The sequence below is a fragment of the Lagopus leucura genome, unplaced genomic scaffold (assembly GCF_019238085.1).
Source record: "Lagopus leucura isolate 7727_CA_CO unplaced genomic scaffold, USGS_WTPT01 Super-Scaffold_100157, whole genome shotgun sequence".
NCBI classification, from domain to species: domain Eukaryota; kingdom Metazoa; phylum Chordata; class Aves; order Galliformes; family Phasianidae; genus Lagopus; species Lagopus leucura.
In genome coordinates this window covers 20,902,725-20,914,842 of record NW_024962334.1, presented here as the reverse complement: position 1 = coordinate 20,914,842, position 12,118 = coordinate 20,902,725, and the positions used below count along the sequence as shown (strand labels likewise).

Sequence of the window (12,118 nt, the reverse complement as noted above, 5' to 3'; positions counted from 1 at the left end):
TTGACCTCAATAAGCTATTACAGGGACTGCAGGTCCCTTATTTAAGTAGGTAAGTTCCATCAGGAGCTGAACTCAAGTGCTGTGGTCCTATAAACGGTGCAAAGGAAGTTTGAGTGGATTGCTGGCATTGATCTGTTGTGGCTATACATTTCATACGAGATTGATGTCCTAATCACCATCTATGTTGCTTGCATTTACACTATTGTAAACTGAGACTAAATGTGGTTGACCTTGTAGAAAAGCAGCAGTTCTGAACTAGTCCAAAGACTTGATCACCTACAAATTTACTGCTGCTCTTACCTGATACATTGGATGTGGTTTTAGGTTTTGAGGATTTTTTTGAAAAAGCTAATTGCAAAATCATCCCTTTTTTCTTCTCTCTGGGCACAAAGTTACCGCTCAGCTAAGATGATCTAACCAACTCTCTTTCGTTTGCCAAAGGCAGTACTTGTTGTTGAGGAAACAACAAAAAACAAGGAAATTTTTGAGAATCCCTGAATTAGCACAAGGTATAATAGTGCACCCACATGTGTGACACATTTGTGTAGTAAGTATAGCTTTCACCTGTGTCTCCAAGGAGTCAATTAGTGCAGTAGTTGTAGCATGGCTCAAGATATCCCTGAATGGAAACCATGTTCACCTTTGCTTAATTTACAGAAGATACATAAACATGGTACCTTGCACTTTTGGAACTGCATTTTCATGGCAGTGAAGTGTCTAGTTTAGGAAGGACAATTAAGGCCTACAGTCAAAAGGTGATTTTAGTTTTAACCTGAAAAGGTTGTCAGCTAAGTCACAGCTAATTATAGGGAAGGCGCATGACTCCAACAGGCACTCCGGGAAACGTAACCAATTACTCACACTCTTCTCTACACTGGAATAAAACCAAATCACAGCAACTCATCTGGAAGAGAATTACTTCTCCAGAAAGTAAGCCAAGGTGAGGATCTGGAGTGACAACAAGCATGTAGTTTGACTGCTGCTTTTAAAAAGATAACCTGAATTTTTCAGAGGATATTTTAAAAATACTCAAAAAGCAATGCTCCTAATCCTCCTGTTCTTATGAGTTGCAGTTTCTTCATGTTGGCATTAGCAAACATAAGCTTTCCTTAAGATCCCACATAAACTCTCTTCAAGTCCACTATAAGCAATGATTTCTACACAGGTTTGTGTTAGAAGATCACAATAAGCAGCTGTTTAAAGCTCAATACTTCTGGTCTAGCACTACAGAATGTTAGTACCTAGCATTACAGTTAGTACCTAGCAAAGTTAGTACTAATTACTAGCATTAAAGTTAGTACCTAGCAAACAGTGCTAGGTGAGACATCCAGCTGGGGTCCACAGCTGAGGAACTGACTCCAACAAGGCCAGTCATTTTTGTTATATACAAAAAAAATAAATGTTATTACAGTATAGCAGAGGGAAACAAAGGATGCTTATGAATATCCAATTCATAAAACCAAAATCAGAGGGCCAGCTTACTTCTGGACTTTTAATCTGAAAAGCAAACAGAAGACTACAAAATGGCAGGCGTAGCTTTTCTCTTGGCTGTTTAGTAGTAACCATTCAATAGTATGTGCAGCAGATTTGCCTTGCAAAAAAACATTCCTAAGCATAAGAATAAGGTATTATATGTTATTTACTCATCCTTCAGTGTTGTGTTCATGTGTTTTTCCATATATTTATTACTGTTGCAATTCCTTCATTACATTGATTATGGAAAAGTAAATGGGAAACATCACACTGGCTGACTGCAGTTTGACTCATAAAATCTTCTCCTCGATTATTCTTTATTATCTCTACATAAAATGAAATACATATCTTACATTAATCTGAACATAATCATACAACAACACAGAAGCATTGCTTAAAGTTGTTTGAAAGCTTAGTTGTGTGTATGAGAAGAGATCCAACTACGACCTGTATTTCAAAAAAATCCTCAACTCCCTGGTTTAAACCAGTTAACTAGTAACAATATCTATAATGTGGCTGGGTCAGGCAGCAAGTATTTCACACACAACTGCTACTAGGCAATTCATTTTCTTTACTAGGATGTGATGTTTTTTGTTCTTTTCTCTATTTTGTTTTTTTTATTATTATTATTTTTATTTTTACAAAACACTTCCACTTTCATGTTTCAGTGGTTAATTGCACTTTGGATTAAAAAAATAAAATTTTCATCCTCCCACTGGCAGGTTTATATCAGCTTTGGCTGGAATATAATGGCATTCAGATGGAAGAACAAGTTCAGAAAGCAAAGGTTGGAAAATTCGATCTTTATGGTCAAATTGAAACACAAGCATTTCTTGGGGTGTTGTATACTTGTTGGATTTTGTTTGTAAACAGAGTAACCTTTACAGGTAGTTGTTAAACACTCTTTTTGAAACTTCACACAATTGCATAAGTAAAAATATTGCTCAAATTAACAAAGTTCTCCATCATGTAGTTGTCTAGTCCTGTTAGAAATTAACCACTCTAAGGTTGAAGAGTGCCATTCCACTTAATGTGTAGGTCTGTGCATGTAGATTTCTCTACCAAAACATTTTCCTGAGAGATAAGACCGCATAAGACCACATTAATTAAAAAATTTCACACACTGAAATGTATACACTAAACTCTAAAATTCCATCTTATATAAAACACAGTAATAAACTTTTGAAGTCAAAACTTGTCAACATATTAAACAGTTGCAGGCACAGCTTGAGTTCAGTGCTCTCAATTGCCTTCCACCAGTTGTTTTTGTAAACTAGAAGATATAAGAAAACAGTGTTAGTGCATTTTAGGAAACTCAGATTCCCCAAGAACACATTATTTCAATTTCTGAAGATGATAGTTTCCAAAACAACAACTGTAAATGCTAGAAGCAGCTCATACGGATTTCAAAACAGGGAAAAGCAAATTAGTTGTTTATGCAGGGCTATGTCTTGCTTCAACAAAGCCGATCTCATCCTAGGAAAATTCTGAAGAGATTTTTTTTTGAAAGAAAAAGGATCTATCCCTGGCAGAAGTGAAGTACTGAAGGGCTTCAGCATTTCTAAAAGGCCAACTAGCAAAAGAAGCTGCAACTTGGTTTAAAGCCCAGAAATTGAACAGTTGTTATTAAAGCAAAATTACCCATGCTTAAGAAGTCTCCATTGGGAATCCAAAGTAAAGAAATACACTGCAGTTACTTGCTGTCTCAGAGACCAAATTTCATACTAAATTTAAGGTCACACAGTAATAAGGATTTGTAAAGCTATTTTGAAATGGCAAATTCCGAAAGTGAAGAGACATTTGTGCCCACTAGATCTATAATGAAGACATTTTAAAAGCGCTCAACTCAAGCTTAGGCAGCAGCGTTGCAGACCTGAGCTGAAGGGACCACTGGGCACAACCCTCACCTTTCCAGGTATTCTTTCACATTGTCATAGCCATAGAACTTGGCCAAATGGATGAGCATCCCTGTGGCACAGCAACCATCACGCTTGCGGCAGTAACTGCAGTTACACACACCGCGACAAGGAGGACAGATCCAGTCCTGCAAGGAAGAATGGGGGTGTCATTAAAGGCCAGCTGTAGGTAGGGTTATACCATCCTCTGCACTGCTCTAACAGACAGGAGTATGGCTTCCTTTTTGCCTTGTTATTCAGGGTAATCAACAAGTCAGCCAAACTTGTTGCACTTTCCACATACTGCAGGATTAAAATAAGATCAATGCTACTCTGTTTGCTTCAATAGGTCTTAGTCTGCAAGCTCAAGCTCTCTGGATGACTTACTCATTATTAATTCAAAACAGACAAAAAGCACCTGTAATATTGCCTATCACTCTCAGGGTTTTGGATGTCTTTGGATGCACCTTTGAGAGACTGGGCATGACGATGTTAGATGGGACCAGAAGGGGCAGCAAGTTGGGTGGACCAATTAGCAGAACTTTAAGCTAAATTCAATGGGGAAAGAGGATGTACTTTTAAGTGGCAGAGAAGAGCCAGTAAACATTGTCATTACAGGAAGCAGCAGCAAAAAAAACCCCTCAGATTTGCCCCAGAGAAATGTGGGAGAGCTCCTCCAAGAAGGTAACATGGCCAACTGCCCAATTGAAGTGCCTCTACAGCAATGCACACAGCACAGGGAATAAGCAGGAGGAGATGGAAACCATGGTGCAATTATAAAATTACAAACTAATTGCTACCAGGGAAACATGGTGGGATTTATCACAAAACTGGAATACCATGATTGAAAGCTACATGTATTGTAGAAGGGATAGACATTGGAAGAGGGCTGAGGGACTTGCCCTCTATGTTAAGAAGTGGACAGACTCTGAAGAGCTGCCTCTGAGAAACAGCGATGATCACGTGGAGAGATTTGGGCTAAAATTAGGGACCAGACCAAGAAAGGACATCTGGCTACAGTCTACCTACAGGACACTTGACCAAGGGGAGCTTGTGGAGAGGCCTTCCTGCTTCAGCTACAAGAATCACAGAATCATTAGCACTGAAAGAGACCTCTGGAGATCACATAGTCCAACCTCCCTGCTAAAGGTTTTCTAGAGCATGTTACATAGGAAAGTGTCCAGGCGGCTGTTGAATATCTCCAGAGAAGGAAACTCTACAACCTACTTGGGAAGCTTGTTCAGTGCTCTGTCATCCTCAAAGTAAATAAGTTTTTTTTCCTTATGTTCATATGGAACATCCTGTGCTCCAGTTTGTTCTCATTATCTCTCATTGTCACTGGTTATCACTGAAAAGAGCCTGGCCTCATTCACTTGACTCCCACTCTTTATTTATAAGCATTGATAAGACCCCCTTCTCAGTCTTCTCCAGGCTGTAGAGTCCTAGGTCTCTTAAGTCTTTCTTCATAAGAGAGATACTCTAGGCTCTTAATCATCTTAATGGCACTACACTGGACTCTCTCTAGAACTCTCCTGCTTTTCTTGAAATGAGGAGCTAAGAACTGGACACGCTACTCCATATGTGGCCTCACAAAGAGCAGAAAAGAAGGATCACCACTTCTTAATGCACTGCAGGGTACCATTGGCCTTCTTGGCCACAAACGCACACGGCTGGCTTGTGGACAACCTGTTGCCCACCAGGACACCTAGGTCCTTCTCTGCAGAGCTCCTTTTCAGAAGTTAAGCTAAGTACAAAAAGATTGATTCTGCCAGATACCTTTATGTGCCCATGAGTCCCATTTTCTGGCTGTTGTATATGCATACTCCTTGCTCAGCATATCAGGGGAGTCAAAAAAAACAACTCTAAGACATTTAGGTACCCTCTTCCTTTTTTGTCACACTTAAATTTTTATCATCTAGAACCTGCTTGCTTTGCAGGTGACATTACTGAGAGCATAAAAAGAAAGCACTTTTTGATCTTTTTCCATAAGGGGACAGATTTCTTTTCTCAAAAATTCTCATGCTTTCTCTCTCTGCTGTCTGGTAAGCAACTGGAGCTTGGAAGCACTAGGACAGATAAGCTGTAACATAGGTCCAGTACTTCCCCCTTGCACTCCAACAAAAATCAGCATCAGTCCCAATGGTACTGCAGACCTTAGAGTAAAAGGCTTTAAACCACAACATTACTACAAGCATACATTCAGCACAGCTTAATACTAAATCATATTACTTATACTTTGTTCCCAAACCTGAAACAATACTTACTGGATCAAGCAGTGCTGATTTCACATCTTCCCCATATCTGTTTCGAAGACACGGTCCACAAAATTGCCCCCTTACACCTCCACAGCCCTTGTTGCGACAGATGGTCTTTGTATCAATTGTCTTTTGTCGACACTGGTGGCAAGTACTGCCCTAAAAAAGTTGAGAAGGAGGAAAAATAAGCATGTGTGAAAGGCACCTTAAATGCTTAATTCGTTAACAATCCTAATACATCCGCTGATAGAAAAGCACAGACTTCAAACCAAACTAGAATTCAGCAATGAACATCTTAGTAAGAACTATAAGTTTTGTCATTATTATAAATTACATGGTATCTCAGATGCTGGAGATTTTACAGAAACAGTGCCTGTCCTTAGCTTTAGAGTCTCAGACTCCATGCAGCTCATGCTACAATTCTTATTCCCCACCCCAATTTGGCAGTGAGCTTATTTATGGTTATTGCATACTTAGAAAATGACTATCTCTGCTAATACAGCAGCGAAGAGTAAAACACACAGTAAGATGATCTGCCAGCTTTTGATGACTATTAATAATAGCTAAATCAGATAAAGGAAAGGAAGGGTTCCAGCAACCTAGCTGGAAACTAGCCAACCCTTACAGAAATGTAGTTTCTTGAAGGTATAAAGGACAGCAAGGATCAATGGCATTTAGCTGTACAACCACAACAGCAACAATTAAATAAGAATGAAAGATAATAGGTTTTCAACTCTTATCACTGAAAAGCCATAGCTGTAACAACTTCCGTTTCATTCTATGGCAAGGAAGCATTTATTTGCAGAGGCAAAAATTTGTTGGGACAGTATTAATCAGCGTGAGCAAGTCCACAGAAGACTGTCAACACTTTCAGGTCGTGCTTGTGGAATACAGTAGCAAGAGTTACGCTCTCCAGAACTTCAGAAAAGCACCTTTCAGCAAGCATCAGATATGCTGTTAGAACACCGTTAATGGACACCGTACAGAAAATATTAGCCACTTACTAGAACTTTGTCATAGATTTTGTCTTTAACAGTGATTGCAATGTTGTCCAAGTCATCCTCAGTAATATCCTCCACTGGACGGTACGATGAATACTTTGATGATCTCCTCCTTTTGCGCACGCCACAATTCCCCTGTTAAACAAACTAATCTCAACACCTTTTGTCTGGTGGCATGAAGACTGTCACCACACGTGATGACAAATTATGTCATTTATAATGCACATGTAACTTAGTGGGTATAGTCTACAGGCTCATGGATCATTGAAAGAACTGGGAGTAGATTTGAGCAACTATCCAAACCCACTGGCCTGTTTTCTCTCCCCTACTCCCCAGTCACTTCTCTACTCCACTTATTATTTAGTCTGTTTAGTTATCCCTTCTTATGGTTATCTACTTGTTACTTCTGCTTCCACAAAGCCCATTTTTCTGCTGCTTTTCTTTGCATTCCCTGCACACCTCTACTAATTTCATACTACTTTCCTCACAAAATTAAATTATAGCCACTTGCCTTCCCCAAGCTTTGTTCATTTGGTTTCCTAGCATGTTCTCATATTGCTTTCACCACAGACAATCTAATATTCCACTAAAAATCTTTACTTAAGTTTTAGTTTAGTCCAGCCTTTCATTGTTATCTTGCTAGTTATGTGGAAAAGAGTCCTCTACTCACTAAATGCTCTTTTGGTCTTTCATAGATTCTCTATAATCCTGAATCATGGATCATCATTATACCCATCAGGAGATTTCAATCATGTATGTGTCTCACCTAATCCTGAGCCTCCCCCCCCTACCCCATCTTTGTCTTTCATCCTAAGTCAGATCTGCTTTTTCCAGAACAGAGCAATTTTTATTCCATGTTTTTTAGTGGCCAAGTTCCTGCTATAATTGTTCATCTATGGACAGTGCTCTGGGAACTGGGAATCCAGTCCCCAGTATATAGAGATACAAAGTAAGTCTTTTTCATAAAGACTATGTGGTAAATAAAGCCAAGACAAATGCAGATGGTTTGTTAGTGCAGATTCCCTTCACTCTCAGTTTAATTATGCAATTCCTAACCTCCTTCTGGTATTTCCAGAGAGGAGCTCTTGCTATTTTTTCCTGAGTCTGAAGATTCAGAAGATTTGCCTTACCACTCCACTGTCTTGCCACTCAAATGCCTTATACATTTGAGTTCTAACAACTTTCAGACAACAAAAACAAACACTAGAACCTAAGTAAACTGTCTTGTTATGCGTGGACAAGATAAGTCACAACTAGAGCCAGAAAATGGATGAAAGTTGAGGCAGGAATGCCTGAAGACAATTTCTATTGCTAATAACAAACCAAAGGTTCTCGTTAACTTCCTCCAGGAAGTGATGTCTACCCTAAGCACTGGCCAACAATCTATATGAATGTTCCTCTCTACGGAAAATATCAAAGTCTAGCAAATACCACGCTCAGGCTCCTCTTCAAGAGGTTTTCTTGCTTATAGCTTTGCAAGTGTTCTGCAAATCTGACAGCCGACATGGTAAATTTTTCCAAGGCAAATTTCTCAGGTGGACGAGCATTTCTGGTTGGGTTCATGCGACGTGTTATCTGGCCTTCAGAAAACGTCCTCCTTGGTATTTTCTTCTGTTTCTAGAATCAGGAAAAAAAAAATCTAGTGATTGTAATTTCTACTATTTTTCAGTTTCATTTGTAGTGTTAAACACCAGAAAGATTTCAAAGTCTGCTGCACTAGCGCTTTTATGAATTCATTCTTCTTCCACTCCTTATCTGTTAAGCCACATTTATTATGTCGGTTAAGCCGACAATTTCTAGCAGATAGAAAATTTTCCCTACATGCTATACCTTTTTGCTCCTTTTAAAAGACCAGTTTTCACAGTCAGATTATATTTCAATTAACATCACAGAACTGTACCACAACTCTATGGATAGCATATTAAGCTTAAAGCTAGTTCTCACTGCTCTTCAGCAGCTGAAGGTTCGGAAGCTCTCTCAATACGAACAAACCTTTAATGAATAAACCAAAGTCCAGGCTTTCTTCCACGTTTTTCATCTTAAAGGGTCACGGAAACAGCATGAATAAATCTCCTCTTCTACATTCCAATGAATGGCAACAATCTCTTGATATTATCAGACTTAATAATTATGGAATAACTGAATTCATGCAATGGGTCCTGCATGGGCCACCTACCGTAAAATTATCCATAAAAGTGTCACTCTACTACATCTGGCAGCTTGAACAGATGAAAGAAGTTATATCTGCTTGCCATCATATTTCCTTAGCAAGAAGTGAACGACACTTTACAAGAAGAGAGGTTGGAAGTCAAAAAACAAGCAGAAAGGAAACTAGAACATTCCTGATGCCTTTTCGACACCTCAAATAAGGACAATAAATGAAAGTAACATGCTATAGAAATATAACCATTCCTTGAATACACAGACACACATTTAGCCACAGCTAAATTCAAGATTTGCACAGACCTCGTAATTCTGATTCACATTACCACTGTCACACAGCAGCATTTACATGCTGGTTTTCTGAAGACATGGCTCTTCAATTTTACTTTACATCTCTTCAGTTTGTAATGTGAAAAAACATTACAGACAGTAATCTACTTCTGGCTAAGAAAAACTACAGTATCACTACCCTAGTTTCATGTTGAACTGGTTGAATTTTATCAGCATTGGGAAGTGTGGATTTTAAGAGAAAAGTAAAAAGAAAAACTAGCTGGGGAATGTAAAGGATCTAAACACAAAGGAAAGCAATTTTCCTAATTTGCACAAATGCAGGTATCTGTCTAGTATCTCAAAAGAATTTCCGTGACAAAAATTATTAAGTAGCATCTAATCCTGGTCTCCGTAGTTCTTCATACAATTATCTTCTAAAACACCATTTCCTCACAAAAGCTTCAGTATTTGAACAATACCAAGAGCAAATCCAAAACAAAGTAACCAGAACAAAGGAAAACCCAAACAGAAGTTGGTGAAAGTGTTTTATCAAGAAGCATATTAATCAAAAGTCTAGCATAAATATCCATCAGCTCTAGCCAGTGCACAGAGTCTTACCGAAGGAGTTGAGGCAGGTGTCTGCACTGGGAATAGGTCAGGTGTGGAATTCAGTTCTGCTAGTAACTGGGCAAGCTGAAAGAAATAGTAATATCATATTGAAAAGTCACTACAAACTTGCATATTTTTGACACGCATCATCCAGTCTTTGCATGCACTCTGAGAAATACTTGAACGTATTAAATTTCAGCACATGAAACATTTCAATAGGCACTTAAATAAAGTGGGGCTCAAAAAAGGGGCTCATTCATGTACGAGTGAAAAAAAATTCCACAGTTTTGCAACTTCACAGCTTCCATTAATTCTTACTGGAATACGGCAGCTAACATTACATTCAATCTTGTCAAAACAGCTCTGAAAAAGAGTGTCCTCAAAACTAATCAAGTTTACAGTGGTAAAATTGGAATTAAAAGGAAGGGTGGAAGCAGACCCAAGATTTGTACAAAGAGTGCCTGGAGGCTACAACACAACCTGGAACAATGCAAAACTGGAGGATTCACAAAAGACCCAAAATCAACACACTACAGTGCTGGATTTGCACACCACCGTGAAAATTAAGAGGTCTAGTGGAATTTTAGACAGGGGGAAAAGCAATTGGCAATTATCAGTCTTGCTTCTCCCTTATCTACATACACACTTTCAGTAGTAGCAGTAAAGTATAATTAAACACCACATTCCACATAATTGAAAAGTTATAATCCTTAGCAGTTTTGGGCAGGCTTTCCAACCAGTGAGTACAGAAGACCCCACAGATACAACAGGAAAGTAGAAACTCTATTGAATAAACAGCAAGAATGACCTGAAGGAACCCGATGTCTTGCTGACAGGTTCCAAACATAAGCCTGTAACATGGATACCTGTAACAGTGTTCACAGTACTGTTACAGTGCCCTTTAGTCTTACCATGGCTTTATTTTCTTTAATATTCATAGCTCTTTTAAGCAGAGCACTGGAATTTTCTTCTTGTGTTTCTTTCATGTCTTCTTCAGATTCTGAAGCAGAGCCCTCTAGTTTGTCCCATCGCTTGCAATTTCTTTCTTTTGAAAGAGCAGTGGAGGGTTTACTGTCCTTTAATGGTAGCTTAGGAAAAGCTTGTTCAGGCACTTTTTTCTCAGAAGACTTCCTGGTTGGAAACTGAAAGGCAACACGAAGACCAAAGCTGCTTCTTTTGGGAGATACTTTCTTCTTTGCCTCTTCCTCCTCTTCTCCTTCAGTACCCAATAAATTACCATGTTCTTCATCACTCAAATCTGACACCATCGCCTATGGGCAGGAAGAACCATGTTATATTTGCTGCTATGACACAAAATGTTATTTTTAATCACTAATTCTAGGCAGCAGTTTCAAATTCCAAGTGCTACAAAAATTCACCCAAATCAACAGGTTTTACAAAGCTAGCAGCATTCAACTTCCCCCAAGACAAAGTCTGCACATTAATGCTCAGATACTACAAACAAGGCTATCAGGAACAGTACTGCCTAGCAGTCAGCATACAAGGAGGGGGAGTTCTCATTTCTAATATGAGATACTGCACTCAATGAAGGTGGGTTTTTTTCCCCTCTTTCAATATAATACGTATATTACAATATTCTTCAGTCTGTATAATGAACATCACGGTGCATCGCTAACACTGACTATAAGATAGAAATTTACACAGAGAAAAAAAGGAAAAAAACATCAACATATACATACTGCCTTTACTGGAACTACTTTCCTCTTCACATCCTCCCCACTAGAAGCAAAGCCTTCAAATGCATCAGTTTCAGAATCAGTGTCTTCAGTGAAAATCTTCTTCAGCTCTTCAGTAAGGTATCTGGACTGGTATCGAATGCCCTGTAAAAATACCAGCCAGCTTTAAGAAACCGTCATACACAAAATAGTGACTAGTTAGAATGAACATGTTCAGAGGCTTAATCAAGTACCAACTAGATGATATATACCGTGCAGACACATTGCAAGCAAAGCTTGTCAAAAGAAGAAAATAAGTAGAAAACATTCAGAGTTTCAGCTCTGAGTTATTTTAACTTATTGAGTTGGGTTTTTTGGTCATTTTGAGCACAAGACTAACTGAGCTTGGTCTCATGGCAGAAACTTGATTACTTTGTCCTCTACTACTACACAGTAAAAATAAACTACCAGTTTTCTTGTTTATAAATTATGAGTTTGTTGTGTTTGTCTCTTCTGGGAGAGAAAAAAAAAAAAAAAAAAAACAGGCCTTAAATGGCTTTGTATTGAAAATATTAAAGAAAAAGAAAAGAAAACTGAGCCACAAGCACAGGAAGAAAGAGTTCTCCTTTTTCACTTCACAGGAGAAACAGAACTCTTTTCTTTTCTGGGTTTGCCACAGAAGTGCTAAAGGCTCCCGAAGATGGAGTCTGTTCCTTCTTACGCTGTTACACCATTACTGAAGCAACAGATATCTAAAAAAAAAAAAAAAAAAAAAA

At 38.6% G+C, this 12,118-nt stretch overlaps 1 protein-coding gene across 1 annotated transcript in view; it reads right to left on the bottom strand.

Moving 5' to 3' along the window:
- Positions 1-2,568: 2,568 nt before the first annotated feature.
- CDCA7L (cell division cycle associated 7 like) overlaps positions 2,569-12,118 on the bottom strand; it is a 20,188-nt gene continuing 10,638 nt past the window's right edge. Inside the window, exons 2-9 of the mRNA XM_042888613.1 lie at positions 11,367-11,507; positions 10,578-10,937; positions 9,676-9,750; positions 8,056-8,235; positions 6,628-6,759; positions 5,633-5,782; positions 3,381-3,517; positions 2,569-2,746 (exon numbers count right to left, since the gene is read on the bottom strand). Coding sequence (XP_042744547.1) covers positions 2,716-2,746; positions 3,381-3,517; positions 5,633-5,782; positions 6,628-6,759; positions 8,056-8,235; positions 9,676-9,750; positions 10,578-10,934 — 1,062 coding nt within the window. The 5' untranslated portion in view covers positions 10,935-10,937; positions 11,367-11,507 and the 3' untranslated portion in view covers positions 2,569-2,715. The remainder of the gene's footprint in view (positions 2,747-3,380; positions 3,518-5,632; positions 5,783-6,627; positions 6,760-8,055; positions 8,236-9,675; positions 9,751-10,577; positions 10,938-11,366; positions 11,508-12,118) is intronic.